This window comes from Solanum pennellii, chromosome 8 (assembly GCF_001406875.1).
Source record: "Solanum pennellii chromosome 8, SPENNV200".
Classification (NCBI taxonomy): Eukaryota; Viridiplantae; Streptophyta; class Magnoliopsida; order Solanales; family Solanaceae; genus Solanum; species Solanum pennellii.
Window position 1 is genome coordinate 70,143,826 of NC_028644.1, and position 25,676 is coordinate 70,169,501.

The 25,676-nt window shown below is 31.3% G+C and overlaps 3 protein-coding genes across 6 annotated transcripts; 1 reads left to right on the forward strand and 2 right to left on the reverse strand.

Moving 5' to 3' along the window:
* Positions 1-1,333: 1,333 nt before the first annotated feature.
* LOC107026734 (rsm22-cox11 tandem protein 2, mitochondrial) lies at positions 1,334-7,223 on the forward strand. Of its 2 annotated transcripts, none has more exons than XM_015227815.2 (12): positions 1,334-1,594; positions 2,463-2,728; positions 2,846-2,919; positions 3,020-3,114; positions 3,811-3,908; positions 4,157-4,240; positions 5,200-5,280; positions 5,388-5,453; positions 5,564-5,659; positions 5,902-5,981; positions 6,137-6,225; positions 6,321-7,223. In XM_015227815.2, exons 1-12 carry the CDS (start codon positions 1,465-1,467, stop codon positions 6,653-6,655), a joined length of 1,494 nt encoding a protein of 497 aa, XP_015083301.1. In that variant the 5' UTR covers positions 1,334-1,464; the 3' UTR covers positions 6,656-7,223. The 2 variants fall into 2 exon arrangements, with proteins under 2 accessions (XP_015083301.1, XP_015083300.1); XM_015227814.2 differs by having other exon boundaries at positions 1,335-1,594; positions 5,388-5,471.
* A 601-nt stretch (positions 7,224-7,824) lies between these two features.
* LOC107028114 (transcription factor MYB7-like) lies at positions 7,825-9,181 on the reverse strand. Its single transcript, XM_015229164.2, has 2 exons — positions 8,946-9,181; positions 7,825-8,693 (listed from the first exon to the last, which is right to left on the reverse strand). Exons 1-2 carry the CDS (start codon positions 9,076-9,078, stop codon positions 7,975-7,977), a joined length of 852 nt encoding a protein of 283 aa, XP_015084650.1. The 5' UTR covers positions 9,079-9,181; the 3' UTR covers positions 7,825-7,974.
* Positions 9,182-13,375: 4,194 nt separating this feature from the next.
* Positions 13,376-18,380, reverse strand: LOC107026666 (WD repeat-containing protein 44-like). 3 transcript variants are annotated; one of them, XM_015227712.2, is made up of 8 exons: positions 18,161-18,380; positions 16,571-17,766; positions 16,366-16,456; positions 16,102-16,259; positions 15,966-16,017; positions 14,423-14,502; positions 14,235-14,328; positions 13,376-14,128 (listed from the first exon to the last, which is right to left on the reverse strand). In XM_015227712.2, the coding sequence occupies exons 2-8, from the start codon at positions 17,741-17,743 to the stop codon at positions 13,590-13,592; spliced, it is 2,187 nt and encodes a 728-aa protein (XP_015083198.1). In that variant the 5' UTR covers positions 17,744-17,766; positions 18,161-18,380; the 3' UTR covers positions 13,376-13,589. The 3 variants fall into 3 exon arrangements, with proteins under 3 accessions (XP_015083198.1, XP_015083199.1, XP_015083197.1); XM_015227713.2 differs by having other exon boundaries at positions 16,571-17,772; XM_015227711.2 differs by having other exon boundaries at positions 16,571-18,071.
* Positions 18,381-25,676: the final 7,296 nt, after the last annotated feature.

Sequence of the window (25,676 nt, forward strand, 5' to 3'; positions counted from 1 at the left end):
GAGTATTTGATTGTGTATAGCCTAACTATTACACTTTTGACCAATTACATGGACACATAGAGGATAATATATAATACATGTTTGAACACTCAGATCATGTATTCAAACTCAACCCAAAGTAATTTATTAGCTAATTTAATTCAAATTATGTCTCATAAATTGAAACGATTAAATATATTTTTAAAAATAGCCCATATTACAAGGATGGACGTTTGGAAATGGTGGACCTAATTTTACCACCCTTTAACCTAACAAGTTGATAGGAACCTCATCTTGTGCAATAATAATAAAACCAGCTTCTCTTCCACTTAAAGTGCCTCCTTCTCTGTATATATATTTTTTTCATAATTATGTTTTGATTCCACCACCTTCTATTGTCTCAATATTTGTGTGGTGGAACATATTGTACCCCTCTCAACTTTAATCTATTTAAATTGGGGAAAAGGTAAATTTTGTTTGATATGATGTTTCCTTTTTAATTGTTGGAAAGATATATGAGTTTTATTTCTTTTATGTCACTATTTTCTTAATGGTTAATTACTAGTTAATTAACCATTAACTAAATTGGTGGACTTGTGCTTATAGTCGACACCTTAGCTTCGCTCCGGTTCCATTGGATCATTCTGAATTTGAATTAGAGTCTTCACTTTGGAATAAATTATTATATTCGTGATTCAATTAATCGAGTTAATCTTACAATGTAATTAAAAAGATACTTTATTTATAAAAGAATTACTGATCAAAGTTCATCGTTCACTAATAAAATTGTAAGAATTAAATTTTAAATCGATTGGTCTTTAACTTTTATCTGGATGATTTGAATTATTGTCCTTTAACAATGGAATTTATGTCTAGTGGGATATGATTTGTTTTATGGGAAAAAATCATACGCGACATAACTCGTGAGATATTATAATGCAAAATATAAACTTAATCTATGTTAAAGGGTTATTACTGTTTGTTACGAAGGACAAAAATTTAAAAACCAACACATAATAATAGGTATAGAAGTGCAAATGACCTCATCCAACGGGTAACCTTGGAATGGGCTCTCTTGAGAATTAACTTAAACGGTCTTCCACCTAACTGATCAAACTAAAATGTCCAACGAATATATAATTTGTGTATTATCATATATGATCAATGTATAATATGTGTATACTTAATATAAAAAAATAAATAAACAGTATCTCTACATGTAATGGGCTTTTACATAAAGAGAATTGACATGGATTACTCTTATGGGCTGTATATTATTTTGGGCTTTTCTATTCGGCCCAAACTCCTAAATTATAGGCCCATTTCAACCCAACACAGGTAATAGCAAGAAATCTACTGCGAATGGAAGAAAGAAAAAAACCTTCGTAATGGCAGACTTTAAACCCTATATGCAGTGTAAAATTTCCGAATTTGCCCATTAATAGCTGCCGGAATTTCGCCGGAAACTGCGAGGAGTCACCAGAAATGGCGTCAATAGTATCGGAAACCGTTCCGAAGTTCACCGCGGAGGCCCTCAAATCGGCAGCTAAACAATCTGAACGTTGCCATATTGTTCCTATCCGTCTTCGTAGAGCTATCAAAAAGTATCTCCGAGGTAAAGTTTCAATCCTTTTTTCATATACTATACACGTCAATTTGAACATTAATTTCGATAGAATTTGCTCGTTTCGAGTTTTTGGCTGAAATAGTAACTTAAGTATTGCAATTCATACTCAAAATATCACCTTTTAGCTTATATAATCCTTCGAGCATGCAAAAGTTGAATTACTTTTTTTTTTAATTAACCGAAAATTAGCTTCTTTCAGCTGGCCTGTTCCATTCTTGTGTAATATTTTAAGTCCCAATTTACAAATGAGGAAGGTAGGGATCAAGCTTTATTGTTAACTTAAATTTTTCTTGGATAATAATCTCGATCATTTTAGCAGAGCCACTGTTAAATTGTGATATTATCGATTTTGCCAGTATGTTTTCCTTATTTGTTACGCAAGTTCTTGTTTTACGTTCAAGAGCTCGGTAGCTAAAAGCTGGGGATGTGTTTGTTTCTGCCTCTTTTTTTCTCTAGAGTTGTACTGATTTGATGTTATCGAGGAGAGGATATAAGTCATGCTGAGAATATCTTTGAAAACGCACATGCTTATATGCTTCCTTCACATTAGCAGCCAACTTTTTCATATTGATAGCATTGCTGAGTACAGCTCTCTTTCTGATGTTGCCATACCATCTCTTGTTTTACATTAGCAACTTCGCTTCAAATATTTGTCCTTTTTTCTTTTGAGATGAACTATCTGTTCTTTGCTTTCTTTTGTGATTTTTGTATGTCTGAGGAGATGAGAAGGTTTGTTTTTCAATTTTCTGTATTTGTGAATGCTAAGGGAAACTTGATAGTTGTTAACTGATTGATGCATTTTTGTTTGATCTCTCTCTTTAAGTTTTGTTTTTTGGTTTGATCTAATCTATTGCAGAGCAAGAGGAGCCACATATGAAGAGAAAAGTGTTGAGGTTATCAGAATCTTTCAGCCAAATAAAGGAAGTGAATTTGATGCTTCCAACCTCCACATCCAAGGAGCTTTTTGAAGATCCTCTCAAGTCTGTCGATTGTTCACAGCGGTGGAAAATCAAAAGTGCCTATGGTGACGTTGGCCTCAAGTATAGGGATGATGAAACACTAGCCTATGTGGCGTCCCGTATGCCTGCTGTCTACTCGGCTCTTTATAGAGTTCTTAGTGAGGTGTATAAATATTATATTCTATTGAAATGCCTTGCAGAATCCTTATGGTGTTTGGTTTTGGAACATGAATGTAGATTTTGGTTGCTAAAGTGAGTGCTTTAATATGATTTTATTTAGGTACGCAGAAGATTGCCTGGTTTTTCACCTGCTAAGGTGTTGGATTTTGGGGCAGGGACTGGTTCTGCATTTTGGTAAGATGATCTGATATTTTGTTGGTTAATTATCATTCCCATGCGTTAATTTCTGTTAGACCCTTTCGTTAGATAAGTGTTACATTGTGTGGTTATGCAGGGCAGTTAGAGAAGTGTGGCCACGTTCATTGAGTAGAATTAATTTGGTAGAGCCATCACAGTCCATGCAGCGTGCCGGACAGAGCCTTATAAAAGGTACATTCTGGTTTTCTATGGACTCCTTTTGGTCTGGAAAAAATTCGACTTTTTGTACATGTGTCTTCGAATCGTAATTAATAGTTATGTCTACTTCGCTGATCAGCTCCTTCAGTTTTCTGAGTCACTGGCTTAGGTGGAAGTGTGTCTGTATGTGTATGTCTTATTAAATTTCTGCATAAATCAGATTCACCTTTAAGTGACTATGCCATACCATGTATGGCTAGTGATGTTATGAAGTTCTGGCCTTGCAAATTGTTGTCTTATCAGATGAATGATTTTCAAGAATACTTTTTGTGCTTTAAGATTTTGGCCAGTGCATCTTCCTATGAATGAAATTGAATGAGCCTCATAAACTTCCACCTGAGATGTCATATCTTGAAGTCATTTGTTGTTGTCGTCCCTGGGACATAATGTGCCATTGTGCTGCATGATAAGGTAGTGACCAGTTATGTTTTAGTACAACCAAAGTGTATCTGCGCAAGTGGTTTAGGATCGCTTCATATTTCTTTACATTACCTTTTCAAAGAATAAAAGGCTTGCTTTCACATTGGTCTCCAGCAGTTTTCAGTGCTCTAGGTTTGATGTGTCCAAACCTATTACCTGTTAGCATATATTTTAGTTACCGTTCAACTGCTGTAATTAGAAAATATGAGGCTGATATAGATGGCAAAATATGTCCTGTAATTGCTGTAGGTCTTAAAAGTTTGCCACTCATTCAAAGTTATGGAAGTATTCAAGCACTCTCTCAGGATGTCAAAAAGAGTGACAGACAACATGATCTTGTGATTGCTGTAAGTACAATCTATAGTGGTGTTGGCTCCTGAAATTTGTGAAGGAATTTCCCCAGTTTCTCGTACTTCTTTCGCATCCTCTGAATGCTCTCATTAAAATCCTTCATCACTTCGTCTAAGAAAATAGTGTAATTTTGTTGTGCTTTATTTTTAATTGACAAGAATATATAGATGCTATCCTCTGTTAGATCCTAATTCATTTTGTGAATATTTTTGGTGCTGAATTTTTCAACTTTGTTTGACCGAAGTCGTATGTACTCGGAGAAATTCCATCTCTGAAGGACAGAATCACGGTTGTACGCCAGCTTTGGGAACAGACCGGAGATGTTCTGGTATGTTAAAATCCATTCTTAAGCTTTATATCTACATGATTCAGCATACTCCATTCATTATTGATGATTTGAAGATTTATGGGGAGGTGAGAAGTCAATACTTTCAAAGATTTAAGTTGATGAATTCTTAAAATTGTTGATAACCATTTTTAATAATATAAATGTTAGAATTCTGTAAAATATTTGGTGCATCCTGGAATGAGAAGCGTGTATACAAATTTGACAAGGGAAGGACGTATTAAGCGCAAATCGTATAATGCCTTCATTGCTGTAGGATTTGATTTTTTAATTCAATCAGAAAACTCTGATAGCTTCTCAAATATATAAATGCATATCGAGCGAAGATTACTCCTCTATAGTGCATCCTGAAAAACTTGTGTACTGGTTACCGAGCTATTCCACAACAGAATGCATGCCATAATTGGTGACTTTCTCTTACTGTAATATTCTCCAGTTTCTGTCTAACCGTGTGAAGGACAAGGAGGGTCAGGATATATACTGTAAAATTACTGTCACATTTTTTACCGGATTTGCAGTTTAAATAACATAGACTTCACTAGAGGGGGGAAAGGGAAAAGGTAAATGAGGAGCTGCATGCGTAAAGAGAGAGACAACTGTGTAAAAGAATCATATCAAGGTACTCATCAAAAATTGACTACTGAATGAGTGAGGGGGTGGTGATGGTTGTTGCTCTTGTGTAGAAGTTTTTGCATGCTATTGTTACCAGACTGATAGCATGATTATGACATTAGAATTTTTTGATACTACTGTAATTCCTTTTTGAAGGTGGCCAGCATTTCCTTAGTGCTGAAGAATACAAATTACCAATTCAAAAAAAATGATAATCTTACTTAGACAGCAGTTGGCTGAAATATCTTTTTCTTATCTCTTTACAAAACATTTTCTGTTTGTAAGAAATATAAATGTTATTTCCCTGATGACAATGTGCTGTTGAGCAGGTCCTGGTAGAACCAGGAACACCACAAGGATCTAATATTATATCTCAAATGCGATCTCACATTTTATGGATGGAGAAAAGGGTAAAACTCACTATTTGGTATTTGCTTGGAGTGGTCTGGTTTATTCGAAGTCGGAATGTGAATTCTTAATGATCTTTTTGCTTTGTTCTTAAATGTTAATTTTGTAGAGAAGCCGCAAACTAGAAGGTGTATCTGGCAAAGACTCTAAAGCATTGACAACACTAAAGAATGGGGTATATATAGTTGCTCCGGTAACTATTTTAAGTTTGATGATATAATGACTAAATAGATTGGACTACATTTTTCTGTCTGAATTGATTTTTTTTTAAAAAAAAAATTGCAGTGTCCACATGACGGACGTTGTCCTTTGGATAACACTGGAAAATATTGTCATTTTGTTCAACGCTTGCAAAGGACAAGTTCGCAACGTGCCTACAAGGTTTGCCTCATAATCCTGTGCCTCCTAATGAGCTCTCTGAATTTGATGAAGTCTCTTCTTACCGCCTCAAATCTTTGCATAGGGTCAGATATATTCTATTATAAGTTCCCAGCTAAGAAATTGATCTTGATGGCAATATCATGATTATTGTTTTCTTCTTCGCTTCTGGAGTGAATTTGCCTTTTTGGTTTGTACTTGGGTTTGAATCATGTTTTTTTAACTCTGATGCCATTGACTTGTAGAGGTCGAAAGGAGAGCCTCTACGTGGCTTTGAAGATGAAAAGTTTTGCTTCATCGCTTTTAGACGAGGAGAACGGCCAAGGCAAGTTCTTCTTCAAGAATACGGAATGCCAATTGTTAATTTGTTTTTAGCTTGTTCCATCATTACGATTGTGAAGTGCAAATTTTCACTTTTTATTTTTTATTTTCGCCATCTTCTTATAGTCTCTATTGAACTAATTTCTATGTTTCAAGCAGAGAGCCTTGGCCATTGGATAATATGAAGTTTGAGACATTGAAGGAGCAGCATGCCAGAAGGAATCCAGAGGATTTAGAAATTGACTATGGTATTTGCTATCACTATTAAATCTCAGTTTTGCTTTGCCATGTTAAAACATCTACATTCATTTACAAAGTAGTGACATTTCTCCTTTTATTTCAGAGGACCAATTCATCTCAGAAGATGAGGATATCGAGGATGAAGTAGATCATGTCACATATGATTCCGATGCTACAGAAACAGATGCTGTTACTGAAAATGATGATTGGGAGGAAGAAGGTGAAGAAAGGACCCATGCCGATCTTGGTGGTGGTTGGGGAAGAATTATATACAGTCCTCTACGTAGGGGTAAGCGGATTGAAATGGACGTTTGTCGATCAATAAATCAAGAAGGCAGTGAAGGGTCATTTGAACGGATTGTTATTACAAAGAGCAAAAACCCAACATTGCATCATCAGGCACGAAGATCGCTTTGGGGTGACTTGTGGCCCTTCTAAATTTTGTTAGAAAAATGGCACTCAAGGTGTTTGGTCCATCAGTAAGAGCGCAGTGTGATGTCTGAGTTAGGCACTCATCACAGAGTTCAAATGTCGCAACAAACAAAAGCCTGGTATTCAAGTGGAGGGGCACGTCTATAATCCATCAAGTCTCAAACTATGCTTCACTTGCCTCAGTTATCAAAGAAATTATTTTTGTTAAAAGTAGTTTCTTGAGTCCTTGTGGTAATGTAATAAATGTATTTTCGTGTGTACCCATTTTCTGAAAAAGAAGAAAAGTGAAGTCAGATGGTTATTCTGGTTATGACAGAGGATAAGATTGGGCCAAATGGCTCAAAAAGTAAAGTTACTGCATACATGTGAACCACATATGTCTTATTCATAATTCTTGTACTGAATCATGGAACAGTAAAAGAGTTCAAGTCACGTGCCAGCTTAGAAGATTGGTATGGAACAGTACTCTGTGTGAATCGCGGTTGTTTGATATGATGTATAAGAATATCGCTCGATATAGTGTATTCATAATGTTGAGATTATTACACATTATTTGTTGTCATTTCTTTGGACATATTTGTTCCTTGTGAGCGTGTCACTATCGTATTTGATTTCTTTTGGTTTCTTCTTCACGAGACAAATTTACTTATTTTTTCTCTCATTGTAAGTAGCGCACCATAAATTGTGGCTGCTCTTTTTGTGAACACACGTTTTTTTCATTTTTATGCCTCTGTCGACATGCTAAATATTTCTTGTCCTTTTGTTTTATTGATATTATTATTATTCCTATGTTTTGGGGGATGTCCACCTAACTATGTGATCCATATTTTTTAAAATAATTTTTATCGCTTTAATATCAAATAAATTATAGTGGATGAAATGAATTCTCCTCATTGCTTCATTTAAGTTTAAACTATATCATCAATGTACATCTTTTATGAAGATTTAAAATGTTTTTTATTTAACTTTGAGATCGACTATATCATCAATATTACATCTTATAAGTTATAAGGATTTAAGATGTTTTATATTAAATATTTGCAAACTATCTCTTTTATTTAACTTTGAGATGATGATACGAATAAGGTCATACAAGTAAATTTAAATCATAACTTTTCTTTTTACGTGTTTAGGATCTATCTTCTTCTTTTTTTTTAACGTAATTACAAGCGATATCGCTCCAACAGAAATCTAGTCATAACACAAAAAAGTTGAGCTAAAAGCTAATAAAACTATAAACTTAGAAACTAAACAAATATACATTCCTCGTTAATTTGAATTAGTCGGATCAACCAACTTTATAAAAAAACTATCCAAACTAAAACTTACATTGAGAATTTTTGGTCTGTTTGATCTTCTTGAATTTCAGAAAGAAGTAGAAGATATTCTTCATATACTTTTTCCACCATATTATCATTCATTTCCACTTTGTTTGAAAAATTGCAGCTTTCTCCCATAAGAAATTCATCATAAAATCCACCCCCTTCAAGTAATTCATCAAAATCTAATTCCCTTGGAAATAACTTCACCTCTTTTTCCTTGTCTTTTCCATCATCAACTTTTTCAAAATTACTATTTGAGGAACAAGTAGTAGTACTCAATGTATCATTTTCAAAACTATTGTTCCTTAAAATCCCACAAGAAATCCTTATGGGCTTTGGTGCAAATACTTTTATCTTCTCAACTTGTACAATTTGACCCTTAAACTTCTCATCATTGCTTTTCTTCCCCACTTCTTTTCTTGATTTCTCCTTTTTGGTTTGTTTTCTTGATTTCTCCTTTAATTTGGTCAAATTCTTGTGGGGTTTTGGTTCAATTCCTGTGCTTTTGAGCTTCTTGATCAAATGCGTATTCCAATAATTCTTGATTTCATTATCTGTTCGACCGGGTAATCGTCCGGCAATTAATGACCAACGATTACCCAGAAGTGAATGTAATCTCACTATAAGATCTTCTTCATCTTCGCTAAAATTTCCTCTTTTAATCCCTGGCTTTAAATAATTCACCCATCTTAGTCTACAACTTTTTCCACACCTAAGCAATCCTGAAATACGTTTCATATAATTACACTAACGAGCAACAAAATAAATACACTCATATATAAATACGTATGGTACGATAAAAAAGTCATTTCATTACGTAATGAGCAAGAACTATAACAGAATTTTCATAACATAATGTATTAAACACACAAATTTTAAAGAAGAAAATTAAAATTTAATAGTTACTATATATATTAAAAATGACTTGTATCGTATCAAACATCGAGAAAGAGATTAGAAAAAAGAAAAATTACCAGCATTTTTAGGCAAAGATCTCCATTGGCCTTCACCATATTGATTGATATAATTAGTAAGTAATAAATCTTCTTTAGTAGACCATGGCCCTTTACGTAATCCTTCTTTAGCACAACATGGTGCTCTTCCCATTTTTTTTCTAAAGAAAATTTTTCAGAACAGAGAGAACTAAGAAGATGCAAAAATTAGGAGAAAGGTAGTGATCTTTTCGAAGCCGTGAAGTTGAAAGTACAAAAGCATTATTATTATAGAATATTCTAGCTATCGTGGAAGCTGTTTGACTTGATACGGTGTTTTATATTTTATTTATTTATTTATTTTTAAATTCATAATTTAAAATAAGATATAGGTGTTTGTGCGACTATAAATAATTTCATTGACAACAACTGAAAAAAAAATATAACCAAAAGAGTATTTCATTAATCTAAACTCATGTTTATTGACAATATTAGTTAAAATCATACAAATAAATTGATTTAATAGGTAAGAAAAGAAAAAATAGTAATATTTTAACACAATAAATTAGCAAGTTTTTTAATATTCTAGTGATCATGTGTTTCTCCAATGAGCTCGTTAGGTGAAAAATGAGTGAGAAAAATCATATTTTATAGCATAAATTTTTAAATGAAAAAACCTACATTTCTATATTTACATACTTTAATAGTACGTGTATATAACTTAATTCTTATTATTATTTATTGTAGTATAAATAAAATTTAAATAGAAAACCATTTCATTATTAATATAAATAGTTGTTACATTATCAAATCATTTTTGTTCGCCATACTTAATAAATTACTATATCCATGACTACAAACTCATATTTAAAAACACATTAGATGATATTATAATTTTTTAAATGCTAACGAAATATATAACTTTAACTCTTATTTTATTTTTTTATTTAATATCTGAAATTCACGTTAAAATTTATTTATATTTATCTTTACACCTCCAATCGAAAGAAAGTACTCGTCACCAAAATCAAACACTTATCAATATTTATTTATAGCAAGGGAGAAACTAATAGAAAAGTAACGGACAGTGCGATCAAGTTGTTTCTTATTATTTGAAAACTTACATTCAATTATCATGTCGTACACCTTTTTAAAAAAATACATTTTCTTTATAGAGCGCCAATCACATGCTAGCCAAAAATAGTCTATCGTATAAAAAAATTGGTCATTTTTACTAGTTTAGTTAAAAAAAAGTTTATTATTTTATCGTTGTTATTAAATATTAATTGTTTTTAATATTCATATGACTCATACGGTAACGAGTGATAAGGTAAAATTATCATTATATTTATAATTTTTTTTTAAAAATATGTCGAGTTAAATAATATAGAGAGAAGTGCAGATAAATTAATCATTTAGTATAATATCATTTCGTTTAATCATAGGCATTCACCTTAACAAACTTTAAAACTCAAATGTTTTCTAATTAATGTTGATGTGTATCGTTAAAAAAGATCTACTATCTTTTACATGTTAAGGTTTAATATCTAATAAACGCTTGAAATCACACTTAATTCTTTTTTATTTCAAAATTTAATGAATTTATCGTCTTTCTCTTTTGAGTCAACCCATTTAAAAATTGAGATGACCTGTTCACGTCATATTAAAGGTGGAGAAATTTTGAATCTCAACTGAAGATGCGGAAATTTTAATCATTTCACCATATTTTGTGATTAACGAAAAATGTTTTTTGTTTCAATTTATATGATAACATATTCTTATCGTGTATTCGAACATAATTTTTTTTAAAAAAATTGAAACAATATTGAATGCATGATATTACCATGAAAAAAATATTATAAATCATAATAATTTAAAAAAATTAAAAATTTAATATTATAAATTCACTTTAACTGTCAAAAAATTTTGAACAATATAAAAGTAGTAAAGAAGGTAGTTGTATAAACAGAGAATCTGATCCACCTCATGTGTCAACTTCAGTAAAATATTTTAATCGTGGCAGTTTTTTATTTATTTATTTTTTAATTTAAAATGGACAACTTGATCTGTATGTGATATATTTATGTTGTGTTTAACTGTAAAATAAATAAAACTGATTTTTTTATGAGTAATTTGAAGTGAAAATAGCTGTTTTAATTTATTTTTTGTAGTTTTTGGATTTTATATTTTGGATCTTTATAATAAAAAATAAAACGTGTTTTGAAATGGCTTGGGCTTTTTTATTTGTCAACAAGTCCAAAAGTTACAAGATCCTAATTTATGGTACCAAATTGGACCTAAATTCATCCACGTGCATGCATGTGCTATTATTAAACAAAAAAACATGTTAATACAAACAAATTTAACCAGTGTAAAAAAGAAAAATTTAACCTATAGTTCAATGTTAATGGACATACAAAACTAGTACACAAAGAAGGCGACGTACCATGGATCGCATTATTGTTATTTAAAGATTTAGAGAATCGTTCGATCAGAATTTATCACATGATAGAGAGTGAATTGACGAGAATAAGTTAAAAAGGTGAATCGTAAACTATTAATGACAGTAAGATATATGTTTTTATTTGAATTTAATGATAACGTAATTTAAGAATTATTTTATATAAGAATTATTGAGCCAAAATTACATAATACAAGATATGAGTTTGGACTGCGACAAATATCATATTAAAGTTGGACTCCAGCAGTAGGATGTTAGGGTTTAACGAGAGTTGGTCAATAATTAGAATCCCCAAACTAACAAATTTTTACACTGATAATTTTTTAGAGAAAAATATAATTTCACATAAAAATACGTACTTTTGAGCTTGACGTTAGCGAGCTCAAAGAACAACAAATGATACGTATCACGGACTGGAATTACCGTAACGATAATTTCTTATTCCAAATCTTTTTCATTGGTTTATTCAGATCAAATGAACCATGATTACACATTGTGGACTAACAAAAATGTATCCTATTGGTAGGTCAGGGAAATATTTTTTTTATAGTAATTTTTTGAATCTGTAGGATGACTAGATCCAGTCTATGAATATATATATATATTACTATAACTTTATATATACCAACTATATTCAGAATCATAATGATTAGTAGTAAATCATGTGACCTTATTTTAAAAAACAATAATATATTTCCTTTGTTTTATTTTTTGGATTTTGTTGTTCTTAGTATTTGATTTTTTCTAGAGCTTATTCCCCTCTTAGCCGCCGTGTGTTCGAAAGGTAGAATCTCCAGTTACACCCCTAATAATATCTATCTATATTATATATAAATACTTTTAGAATTATTAAAAATGAATAAAAAGAAACAATATCTTTAGTGCAAAATATTTTCTTTTTGTACCAAACCCAACTTGAATTGCTAACACCATATATCATCAATAATTACTTGAATCCGTTTTTTAACCTCTAAGTTGTTCTCTACGTAAGGTTGATATAATTATATGTGACATGTCATATTTGACATAGTTAACTTAATTATGTAATCGACAAGTGAAAATATGGGTAAATTTTTTTTCGGGAACTTGAAATGAACCTATCTATTAGAACACTTTATTAGGACTTAGGAATTAATGTGTTCAACTGAAACATAATTTAATTCGAGTATCTAAGTAAAATATATTAATAAGCTTAAGCCGGTATTATATATTAATAAACCAAATTAAAACATGTAGACAAGCTTAACACATAAAATAATTCAGGCAATGATTTGATTTAAGTGAGGACAACATAAATTATGGACATTAGTGAAAATTATCTAAGAAGAATTTTGGACTCTTTTGATATGACATAGCCACAAAATTTTCCCACTTATAATAATTTTATCGTGGATCTAAATTTGAATTAACTGAACAGTTTGTTATTTCAAATTATTTGTCATATTTCATTTTCTTACTGTTAAATTATATGAATTTTAATTAATATATAATCTAATTTAGTTAAATACTAGACTTTTGGAGAAGCGAAACGTAATTTAGGAGAGAGGGAGCTAGTATTACACAATTATGAGTTGCATTCGACAATTGAGGAGTCTTTTAGTTGCATGATCACTTTGTTCAGAAGCTTGTGTTGGTATTAGGAGGTACTAGTTATTTTAACATTTGGGAAACTTTTGAGCGGCATTTTAATATTTCAATTTTTCTTAGCGTTGTGCAAAAACATTTTCTCTAGAAAAATATGTTTCTTGAAAATGAAAAAAGTGACTTTCCTAATGAGAATAGGGAAAACAAGTTCAATAAGTGATATTTCAAGTTTATTATCTCCTCTCCAATGATACAATACAAACCGTCCACATAATAAATCATTTATTTTCTAGAAAGACATATTTCGTTCGTACCGAACACCCGAGGGTGTTCATCAAAGGTTAATTAAGTGGTTAGATAGAGTTCTCAGAAACTAGTAGTGTGTATGCAAAAACTGGCAAGACTTTATTGAAAAGATTGAGCTGCATTTGACAACTTCAATATCCAGCACTCTCTTGGTGCTGGAAATTAATTGGAAAATACTAATCACATTGAATTCAAACAAATAAAAGAATATGTATATGCCACTTCCAATCTATACTAGTAGTAACCTGATAAACAATAGGATCTCTTTCCCTTTGAACCACTTTTGGTAACAAAGCAAAGAGAATTTAATCATAAATTACAAACAATACAGATTTTCAAAAACGAATTGGTAATCCATAGTTGAGAAATGTTCTAATACATCCATCCAGTCCAGCAGTAACAACCACAAGACCCCACAGATGAGGAGAGCTCAATGCACCTTGCCAAGCACTTTTCAACAACTTGTACTCAGACTTGCATACCGACGGGAAGACAGTTACTGGACTCGAAGAATTAGGCAGTTTCTCCTCTGGCCATGTCGCGGAGCCCTTAGTTAGAGAGTCTACCAAAAATGTACGCCCTAGGGAGAAACAATCGGACGTCCTTGGCAGTGGATTCCTGTTGACATTTCCGTTTTCTAAAATACTTCTAGGTAACTTTCCTGGATTTGTGTTGAAGCCGGACCAAGGTATGGCAACTGATGCATTGTTGGAAAAAAAACTCTCTGATGACCGGACTTTTTTCGGTTTGTTTGTTCTTCGGTCCTGGTCAGTATAATTCCAGATATGTACATTTGAATCCTCAGTAACTGCGAGAATGTGTTTCCCGTCCGAAGTGAAAGATGCAGGAAATTGGTTCCCTGAATTTCGAATTCCTGGACATGCAGCAAACAATACTTTCAGAACACAACTCTTACATTCTCACTGGCAACCAACCAGCTTGGCGCCAAAAGGAATTCACATCAAAGGTATCAGACACACCTTTGAATTTGCAGATGATATTGGATCTACAAAGTATTCTAACTTGCGAGTCAGCAGAAGTTACCATGACTTTGCTAGAGTCGCTCGGGTAGTACTGCATGAAGTTCGCACATCAGTTCTTAAGCACATTAAGATATAAAATAAGCACGAGTTCTTCTGGTGAAATAAAATTGAAAGCAAATGGTTACCTGAAATCCAGTTATTCTCTTGCGAGCAAGCTTCTTCTTTCCTGGCAGGCATACTTGTGAGCCCATCTGCAATTGATTACCTAACCCAAAGGAATGATAACAGAGTGTCAATTGCCAGCGAGAGTACATTCAAGAGGAAAATATAATTAAGCTTTCACCAGGACTCCATAAAGAAAGAAAAAAGAGTTTAGCCATGGATATAATACATCCACCAAGGCAAAACTGCCTCGAGAAAAATTTATCACAGAAGAAAAATCTCCCAGAATATTCTCATTTTAGGCAAACCATAAGACTTTTCAGCGATGAAGTGAAAATTTCGCATCCGTTTGACAATGCTAGAGAGCACACTGGAAGGATCATAAAAGTCTATCTTTGATAGGTCCAGCTCTAGCAACCACCCTCTTTCGACAATAAGGAGACCAAGATCGCTACAATGGGAATATTTGGCAAATTGTCAGATACAGAGACTTCACTATTTTTTTACTATGAAGCATGTTGATCATTTTTCTTAAGCTCATACTGAAATCAGGTTATTAAGCATCCTTTTAGGTTTATGCTCCAAGAATTTGATTTCTATTCTCCCATTGCACACTAACAATGCATGTTGTCATTGACATTTCTGTAAGTTCACCATACTATCAAAGTATTAACTCCACTCTTTTAAAAGTTCCCTTGAATTCAAGCCCTATATCAAGCAATAAGAAAACAACTTACAACCCATTCAGTTATCTAACTTATGTCAAAGCTACCAGACGCAAATTAGAACTAAGAACCAAAGTCTTGCCTAAACTTCCAGAAAAAACACCAAACTATTTTCTAGCTAGAATGGAAAATATTAGTGCTAAACTCTTTCCTTGACATACAACTTTTTCACCAACAATTAACTGCCCCATACTTGTAGCATGAAAAGAAAGAAGCCTTCACTGTGCTTATATATTCACATGCAGAATGCTTATATAAATAGCAATTATAGGTTGAGGTTCGAAGAGCCACCCTCGACAATGTAAGTGGGTGGAGAGAGCACTAACAACTAAATTCAAGAAAATCTAATCATTTTATGTCGTACGATTTATCTACCAAGCCCAACCACTTACCTCCCAACCCCCATATCCACCACCATAAACTGCAGTCATTAAACTGGTATGTTATCCGTATATCATAGCTGATATCAAACCATAGACTTTGCTAGAACATAAAGGCTACTCAAGACCAGAAACAGATAAATTGCCAATCTAATCTACCCTCAGAAGAAATGGTTTCTATCACCCCTTTGCCCTCATCTCAAAAAGGGGACAGGCAAAGAGGGGGAGAAATTTTGAGAGAATAAACATGCTAACTCATCTCGTAAACCACAAAAATAAGTGTATCATAATAACACTTTCACGGAGCATAATATACAATAGGATATGATATATTCAGCTCCATGAAAACCAATTCCAGAAAATTTAGACAAAAAACACAATCAGTTTCCAGACTTGTTAGTTTATTAGACATAGGAGTGAGGGAAAAAAACAAAGGGCAAAAAGAGAAGGTACGTCCTCACCTATTACATCATAAAAACGACAATTGCCATCCATGGATCCCACTACGCCCCCCTGGATCAATTACAAGCAATAAATCAACGGAAGTCCATTAAAGATGGCACAATATTTGAAAAGTGAACAGCAATGCAATCAAACCTTTCCATCAGGACAATAACAAACAGCAGTCACTATTTCTTTTACATCAGTCCAATCGATTACTCGGCAACCATGCACCTCCCAGAGACGTATTTTCCCATCTATTGAACCGCTAATGAAAAGGTTATCATCTATTGGATTGAATTCTACACAAGTGACTGCATAAAGAACACAACATTGACATATTGGTAACATGGTCCTTTACCATTTAAAAGATTTTTGAAAATACTTTAATATAAGGAGTAACCATACAGTCAAGCTCACCGTAGTTATTATGTGAATAAACGCCAAGGCATTGATCTTGCCCCACTTTCCAGAGACGAGCTGTTTTATCAACTGAAGATGACAGCAGATACTGCATAAAATGATGTCCATACCAGAATTACACTGTGTTCACATTGGAAAATATTATAGGAGGCGACAAAGGATGACAGTTAGTGTAATTGCGCCATAAAGATATTATACTGACCCCATTTCTGGACCATGAAAGGGCCAAGACCTCACCACTGTGTCCATGGAACTCGTGCAATGGTTTCTCCAATATCCGGAAAATCTTCGGTGGGAGGACGACACAAGCTGATTCTGGCGATTTCCTCATCATTTTTGACACACTAATTTTCTCTTTGTTGTCATTCAGAGAAGCTAATTTTGATGTAGGAGTCAGTGAGAAGTATAAACAAGAGGAGTCACAATCATGTGCATACAGGTTGTTTGGAATTTCATCTGCAATCACCCTCCACATGCGCACCATGCCATCTTTGCCAGCACTTGCTAGATACTGGCCACAAGGACTAAACTTCATTGTTGAAATTGAGCCCTCGTGTGCTAGGAACTCTTGCCCTGTGTGAAGTGAGGACAGTTCTTTTGACTCCTTACCACATGTGTGGACCCGAACTCTCTGAATGTTAGTACCTGTCTTTAAGTTGGATTCCTTGCCCTTCACTTTGTCCCCCATTGACTTCACCTTATTATGAGTCGCAACAGTTAGCTTTTGAAGCCAACTTCTTTTAGTTTTTGTCTTAGCGTCAACTGTATCAATTCCATCCGGCGCTCTCCGCAGATACTTCTGAACCAAGGGCGATGGCCCAAGAGTTCTATGGAACTCTTCAGCAGTGAACAACTTGTTTGAACCTACTTCCCGTACTTGGCTAAGCATACCTTCCTGACTAAATTCATCCACAACAAACTCTACTCCGTTGTCCAAATTCCTAATTTTCCAATGCAATCTTACTTCTGCTGCACCATCCTCATCCAATTCCAAAGCTTCATTAGAGTGGAAAGATTGAGAAGACCGACCTGAGAAACAGCTTTCTTGAGAATCTGAATTTGCCAGAACAGTTTCACCGACATCCCTTATTCTATCAACACTCATCTTTCTGTAATGAGTAGTAATACCACCCTGTTCTTTCCCATCAGGTCCATCCCAACTTGAGCTCAAACCTATCCACTTCAAAAATCTATCACGACGTTCATCAACACTTTCTGGATCCTTATTCCATAAGTCATATCCTAAAACACACTCGTCACCCAAACTACGAACGCATGTCTCGTTGCAATCAGAACCCAAATCAGAAACAGAAGTAATCTCTTCACGGCTATCAAAGAAACATTCTTCTTCAAACTCACTATAACTCCCCATCATCCTTTGAACTCAAACTACAGAAACTAATCCTTGAAAAAAAAAAACTCAGAAACATCCATTTAACAAACAATCAATCAACCTAACTAATGAGGTTTGACAAGATATTAACTTTCCTCATAATTTCACTATTTTCAACAAAATTGAATTCCCAATCGAATCAAATAACAAAAACAGCTCAAAAACCAAACACAATTCTTCTATCCAAGCAAAAAAAAATCTCAAAAATCCACAAACATGAGCATAACCATTACTCCAACAAAAGATCTTGTAAAAGACTAAAAACTGATAAACCCATAATTCACAAATGCTTGAATAATTCATCAAAAATCTGAAAAGGGGTTCATAATATACAATCAAGAAATGGTAAAAACACAAAAACAAACAATTTTCAGCGATTAAAGACAAGATTTTTCATACCTGAACTTCCATGAAATTATGAAAAAGAACCCCAGAAAAATCAGTTCACCGGAAAGCTGATCGACTGTTTAACATCCACCGGCAAAATCAAGACTGAACAAAAAAATTGGAGAAAATCCAAACAATAAAATTAGAAGAAGAAAAAAGAGAGTCTTAGAAGAAATCTGTTCCGAAAAAAATGAGTCGTTTATTCTTCTCCCGTTTCCCTCTTTACTATTTTTGGCTTTTTCAGTCTATATAATTATTAGTTGACAGTTTTAACCCCCAAATTGATGTGTCCGTTCAACTAACTCTCGTTGCCCTCCGTTTTAATTAATTTATATGATATAGTTTAAACAGATAAATCGAATTTAATAAATAAAAGAGAAAAACACATAAATATATTATTGAATTATTATATGAAATGGAGGATTTGTCTAATTTAATGTTTGAACCGAATTTTGTATGCATATAGTCAAAGGGTCTTTTGATTAAAAATAAGACTATTCATGATTCAAAATTAAAATAATAGTATAGTATTGAAATTGTAATAATCTCAATTTAATATATGGTAGATGATATCAAAATTTTAGTCATAAAATTTAAATAAGATTATAATTTACAATTTAAAATTTTATTCGATATATGATATATAATACCAAAATTTTAGTCATCAAATTCAAATAAAATTATAATCCACAATTTGAAATTTTATTAAATATTGAAGAGGGGAATAAATACTTGAGAAATATTTGATAAGTTTCCTAACAATATGCTTACGTGTTAATTGTTGACCAAAATTAGTCAACGAATAATATTATACTCTTAATATATTTTCCATTCTACAATGTACAAACCCCCCTTTGAATTATCACCAATTGGGATGGGCGTTGATATTTATTATTTCAATTACGCGTTAGATATTAATACATAATTTAATTAGATGATGTAAATGTGTGCAAAAGTCTAATTAAAAAAAAAGCGTGTGAAAAATAAATATTATGCATGTTACATGCAATACTCACTTTAGAGTATTCAACTCATTTGTATTTTTTTTTAAATTAAATATTTATTTTATGTCGAATAAATAATATAATCAATAAATTAGTAAAGTTTATTTAAATCAATAAAAACATATTATAGGAAATTTTTTTTAACTATATATTATATTTAAACGAAAAAATAGCTATATTTTATATTTATACATATAATAAATGTTCATTTTTGTATTTTATTCAATAACATGGCCAACTTTTCTATTAATGAGAACGTTGCGATACATGTTGTAAGGTAACCCATGCCAAACGGTGCATTACTATCTTTTGTTTTTCCAGGTAATTTACTTTATCAATAAGACAAAACTTTATTTGCATTTATTACGTAATATATTTAATATATTCTTTAATTTAAGTTGGGGCCTTGCCTTTATTCTATATGGTTTTGATGCCCAACCAACATATTCATTAAAGTTTTAGAATTTTTTTTTCATGATTATTCGATATTTCATAATAACTTGTTTAATTAGTTTGAATTTATGTGTATGGCTCGTTTAAAAATAATGCTTCCAATTTCTAGCTTTGAGATGGTCAAATTGTCGAGATAGAACTAGCATAGAAAATTGAGCTTGATAAAATATAATAATTTTAATAAATTGTATATATTTATGGAAAAGTATGTTCGATATGTATTTTTAAGATAAGCCTTTTTTAATTATACACATAAATTGTAAATTGCGTACATTTTTATTTATTTAAAACTGAAATATATATTAAAAGTAGATGTTATTTTTATATGGTTATCTAAATTATTAATAAATAACTAATAAAAATATGTATAGATTTTTTTTATTTAAAACTTAAATTGAAAATATCTAATTAAAATATTTTATTATGAACTGAGATGTTTAATAGATATATGACTCCGTTCAAATATCTAAATAGAATATGATAATTTTAAGGACAAAGTATTTATTAAACCAGGAAATTCATTAAGTAAATTAGTGATCAAACAAACTACCACCGCCCACTTAGCCAAAAACATACAACACATAGCATGGGACATTTACAATATATATATATATATATATATATATAGCTAAAAAATCAATATTGATAGCTGAAAAAAAACATCTACGTATTAAGCGCCTAGAAATATTTTTAAAAAGCATGAGACTTTTTTTAGAAAATTATGTTAATTTAGTCAAAAAAGAAGAAGAGAATAATATATATCACATTAGGTTGATAGTGTTGTTCTAATCAACTAACAATTACTTTCGGAAATTAGATAAGATTTCTATCCACAATCTATAATTAAGTTGTCACATAATTTTCAACAAAGTTTGATGGAAAAAATTCCATGTCTGAAACAATTTCAGTCTATGCAAGTTTAAAATTAAGTCATCTTAATACATAAGGTGATTAAGATGTTGAATATTTAACAACTAAACGAGTAACACCTAAATTAAATGTCACAAGTTTGAATATTATTTGACTAGTGTTGCTCATTTGATTCTCCTCTGCTTTGTAAATTAGGTAAAAATGATAGTTCGATACATTAAGTAAAATATTATACCACTAAAAAAAGAAACCCACTAAATAATGTAATATAAATAATCTATTTAAATATAAATATTAATAATTTCTTCCACATTTTGGAACCCTAAACCCTTAACTATTAAAAAGAGAATAAAAACAAAAAATATATATATATGAAATTTCAAAGTAAATGGAGTTGATTGCAGACGTTGAAAGGCATAGGGCCAAAATTCTGTAGGAATGATAGTGATCCAAGTGACCATCATTGCATGTGGGTGGTGGTTGAGAGCCTATTCTAATCAAATCATCAACTTCTTTGTCTCTAAATTAATAGCAAAAAAAATTGAGCCATATATGTTATTAGTATAAGAAATTTCTACGTCATTATCAGATTGAAAAATATAAAGATCAAAAATTAATAAGTAATTGAGCATTATAGGGTTTTATCTTATTAGTATTATTATTAATACATAACAATTTTTTATTTTATGATTTAATTATTATATATTGTTTTCTTTGCTTTGATTATTATATTTTTTTTTATTGTTTATCATAAATAATTTTTTTATCTTCATAAGATAATGCTAAGATTGTGTATCACCTTTCTCTGTTCCCACTTATAAAATTACACTAAAACTATTGTGATAGATTATCCTTATAATTTGTAGCAAATATGTGTATCTTTCACTTTAAAAATATGCCCTAATAATCTGATATCATGATAAATTATCGAATGGTGAAACCAAATTTGTTGGACCCCTCTCTTTTTGTGTCATAGATAGTGTGTGGTCCTTTGTGAATTCTAGAACACAATCTAAGAGAAAATATGTTTCCTAGTTCCTACACCTGTGATTCTTTTGACAATTTGCTTGACCAATCTTTATCTTTAGTAGGCGTTTGGATATAGATTTATTTTTTATTTTTTATTTTTTATTTTTTTGAAATCAAGGTTAGAAAATAGTATTTGAAATATACATTTTATTTGAAAAAGAAATAAAGTTTTGTGGTTGAAAAGAGAGTTCCTCAATTGGAGAACTAGTTTTACTTGTTGGGCTGTTACAGATGAAGCCTTGTGACAATTAGCCCAAATCTGAGATAATCCATGGACCTACTAAAGGTATTTCCGGGCCAGTATACATATGTTGATTTGTGCTTTTAGATCACCATTTAGATTTAGGTAGCTTACGCAATTTTCACTCGATTAGAAGCTAACTACTTAGATATATGTGAGTTTACAATATTACGAAATTTAGCAAACTTTTTGCTCTCAAATACATGTATTTCTGGATATATGGGGTCAAAATTAGGTTTAGTTTATTCTATATAGACTATATATAAGTGGATTCACATAGACCAATCTCGCCTTCCTCCCATTTCGCTCGTCATTATATCTGGGATACATAGACAGTTCTTGCTCGCCTCCCTCCTGTTCTCGCTCGCCTCTCTCTCTATTTGAATGTATCTGGTAGCAAAGGACATACATATCTAAGTGTATTTGACTTGAAATTTAGAATGAAATTGTTAATTAGTGATATTACGTAACTATTTCAAACTAAAAGGAGAATTAATAAATATTATAGAAATGTTTGTGTAATTAGGTAATTTCTTCTTTATTGTCATTTTTAAAAGTTAACACACATATAGTACTTGAAAAACTACCTTTTGAGATAAAATCAAATTTAAACGTTACTCAATTTTACATACAAAACATGAGTCTATCATCAAATATTTATAATAAGTCATAATTTTAGACTATAATCTAACATTTTCTGGTAAGATCTTCAAATATATTCCTTGCTCTTTAATTTGGTTGTTAGGTTTGGTTCCTCAAAAGATAATTAACGCACAATATATTTATATTCGCATGCGAGCCTTGCGGGCTCCACAACCTAACACCTCCACTGACCATTTTCTTCTTAAGGATGTGTTTGTATTTTTTTTATATAAAAAAAAATAATGAGTTTCTTATTCATTTTATGATCGTTGGTAAATAATAACTAAAAAAATTTTATTTAGATATTTATGTATAATCTGATAAAATAATATGAGAATGAAAAATGACATGAAGAGTTAGTGTTCAAGGATGGCAGGGTTGAAGGTGCAAGGGCTGAGTCACTTGGGTGTAACAGGTTCATACGAACTCTTTTCGATTTAAAAAAAATATATAGCACGTATATAGAGTAATAAATGTTGAATTTCTTTCCCTTTTTGAAATCTTGTCCTTTTAACATATATTATTGAGTCCAAAAGTTTCACCATATATATATATAAAAAATAATACCATCATTCAATGTATTGATACTTTTCTACTTCAAACATTGGATCATGGAATATATAATTAGTAAAACTAATGGTGTAATAAGTAAGCTAATTAAGTGAGATAGTCAATTGAAACATAAGGTAGTTGCTAACTGATAAGGTTTAGATCAATAGGATATCCTAAATATGCAATTAATTAGTAGATCAAGTGGCATCAAGAGTTGCAATTTAAAAATAATAATTATGACCTTACATTAACATAATAACAGTGTACAATCATGAGAAGTCATGATTAAAGAACTGTATTATTTTCTCAAAATCTCCCTTTTTTAAAAAAATTATTTTATCCAATGTTTGATATCGCAAAAATAGGTATAGTATATTTGTCGTCACTATCAATTTTCTTTTTGAAAAATAACTATTGTAAGGTGTTTAGTTGTCATTTTTTACTTCAATTAATATCTTTTTTGGAGTCATGATTAATATGAATTCGCACACTCCCTATTGAGTTTCTTTTCATTCTCAGCGAACTCGAATTTAAGACTTTAAGACCAAAAATATCCTATTCCCACAGCAACACTTTCACTAATAAAATCTTATATATGCACCAGAATTCAGGAGTAGATATAGTTTATGTAAAGATCAAAAAGAATTTTATTTTATTTTTATATAAAATTAAAATTTATAAATTTTAAATTTTAGATCCGTTTCTATTGAACTGGAAAGTTTCAAATATTGCTTTTGAAGTAGTCTGAATGTGATGATGAACTAGTTACACTAACTAATAACTACTACTACAACTGTCGAGTATAATTGGCATCAACACCTAACCTTTTTAGCCAGTGGTAAATAGCTACTACTCAAATTTCACATTATTTTGATGATACACATGATGTCCAAGTAACTAATAAAGATGTATAGCGTTGATATTTATCGACTCAGATTTCGTGTTTATTTTTAATAAAAGTTAGGATAACGTATATTTTCATTTAACTTGGTCTTATAAGTGATGAATAACTTTCAATATGTATATATATTACGCGTATAAATAAAATTTTAAATTGATAATTTAAAAAAAAAGAAGATAGATAGTATAAATAAGTAATTAAGATAAAAAAAAAGTAATTAAGATATGTAGTGATACTTATAAAAGTTAAACCTTTTGAAAGAAGAAAAATAGCGTGACCTGTTAAACCAAAAACAAATATTATAGAAATAGCATAATAATGACGTAAAACTCGATTTAATGGTTTTGTTTATCGACGAAGAATAATTTACTATCTTTATCTGCAATATTGGAGATGGAGTTGAGAAAAAATGGTTAGGTCATGGGGTCAAATAATGGATCCCAAAAGTGTGACACTAATACTTTGGTTTTAATTAAATCCTTTTCCACCTTTGTTTCGATATATGCATTTAATTAATGTTTTAGGTTTCTTATATAGGAGTCATAGAGTCATATTGTAGGTACGATGACATAATTTAAATGCAATAATTACATTCTATTAATGAGCATATACTGAAATTTGGGGAATAAATTATTCAAAACCAAATGAGGATTTACTTTCAATTATTCATTGCTAGGATGTGACATTTATTGCTGTAAATTCTGTTGTATACATAGTAATATCCTTCTCATAGCATAGGTGAGTTAGGCAATTTAAATTAAACAAAAATAACCTTCTAAGTTCTAACTTATTAACATGTGCATTTTAAGCTTCCATACAATTAATGGCTTTGATTAAAGTTTGTGTTTGTGTTAACAAAATCATTCAATATGTTTAAAAATAATAATTTAGAACTCAATAAAATATCTCTTTTTAGAATTCAGAATTCGTTAACTAATAATTTTAATTTGCCTTTATTACTTTGGGTCCTTTATGCAAGAAATGTATCAATTTAAACTATTTTTAAAAACTATATTACCTGTGTTGAAAAAAATTATTTTTACATATTGAAAAAAGATAGGTGTTTGATATATTAGGTTAATTTTAAAATATAAATATAGAATCAAGAATTCAAAACTAAAGTCATTAAATTTTATTGAATACGTACCAAAATTGTCACGACCCAAAACGAGCCGCGAGTGGCACCCACACTTATCCTACTAGGTGAGCGAACCAACAAATCTAAACCCCAACGTTTACCAGTATATAAATTTTGAATAATAAATAAAATGCGGAAGATTCAAACTCATTAACAAAACAAATTAAGTAACTTCTAAAGTATAATACTCATTATCCCCAAAATCTGGAAGTCATCACATCAAGAACATCTATCCTCAAATTACTAAGTCTAAGAGTATTCAAAAACTAAAACAAATAGAAAGATGGTCCATGTCCGAACTTCAAAGACATCAAGACGTGAAGAAGAGACTCCAGCCCGAGCTAGGAATAATAGCTCACCCTGAAATCTGACGTGCTGAAGACTGGCTAGAGTTGCGGACGAGTCGAAGTCAACGGTGCACTTGCTGCACTCCACAGAACAACAAAAAGAACATAAAAGTAGGGGTCAGTACAAGGAACAAGTACTGAGTAGGTATCATCGGCCAACTCAAAATAGAAAACAATATATATAGAATAATAATGTAAAACCCACCACAATACTCAACAGGTGACAATCAACAAGTACAAGAACCATTGACAACAACACCAAACATATCTATGAGGACTCAAGCCTCCACACCATACTCATTTGGGAACTAGATTCTTTGAGTTCGAGTATATTAAGTTAATTCAAGATTA

What these genes read in the sequence shown, in the direction of transcription:
- LOC107026734 (XM_015227814.2), top strand. Translation starts at nt 1,465, where the DNA reads ATGGCGTCAATAGTATCGGAAACCGTTCCGAAGTTCACCGCGGAGGCC. An exon ending in GTTCGCAACGTGCCTACAAG is followed by an intron (nt 5,660 to 5,901) that starts GTTTGCCTCATA and finishes ATTGACTTGTAG; the next exon opens with AGGTCGAAAGGAGAGCCTCT. An exon ending in AGACGAGGAGAACGGCCAAG is followed by an intron (nt 5,982 to 6,136) that starts GCAAGTTCTTCT and finishes TGTTTCAAGCAG; the next exon opens with AGAGCCTTGGCCATTGGATA.
- LOC107026666 (XM_015227712.2), bottom strand. Translation starts at nt 17,743, where the DNA reads ATGATGGGGAGTTATAGTGAGTTTGAAGAAGAATGTTTCTTTGATAGC. An exon ending in TCGTTTTTATGATGTAATAG is followed by an intron (nt 14,503 to 15,965) that starts GTGAGGACGTAC and finishes CCTTTGGGTTAG; the next exon opens with GTAATCAATTGCAGATGGGC. An exon ending in AGAGAATAACTGGATTTCAG is followed by an intron (nt 14,329 to 14,422) that starts GTAACCATTTGC and finishes AACTTCATGCAG; the next exon opens with TACTACCCGAGCGACTCTAG.
- LOC107028114 (XM_015229164.2), bottom strand. Translation starts at nt 9,078, where the DNA reads ATGGGAAGAGCACCATGTTGTGCTAAAGAAGGATTACGTAAAGGGCCA. An exon ending in ATCTTTGCCTAAAAATGCTG is followed by an intron (nt 8,694 to 8,945) that starts GTAATTTTTCTT and finishes AACGTATTTCAG; the next exon opens with GATTGCTTAGGTGTGGAAAA.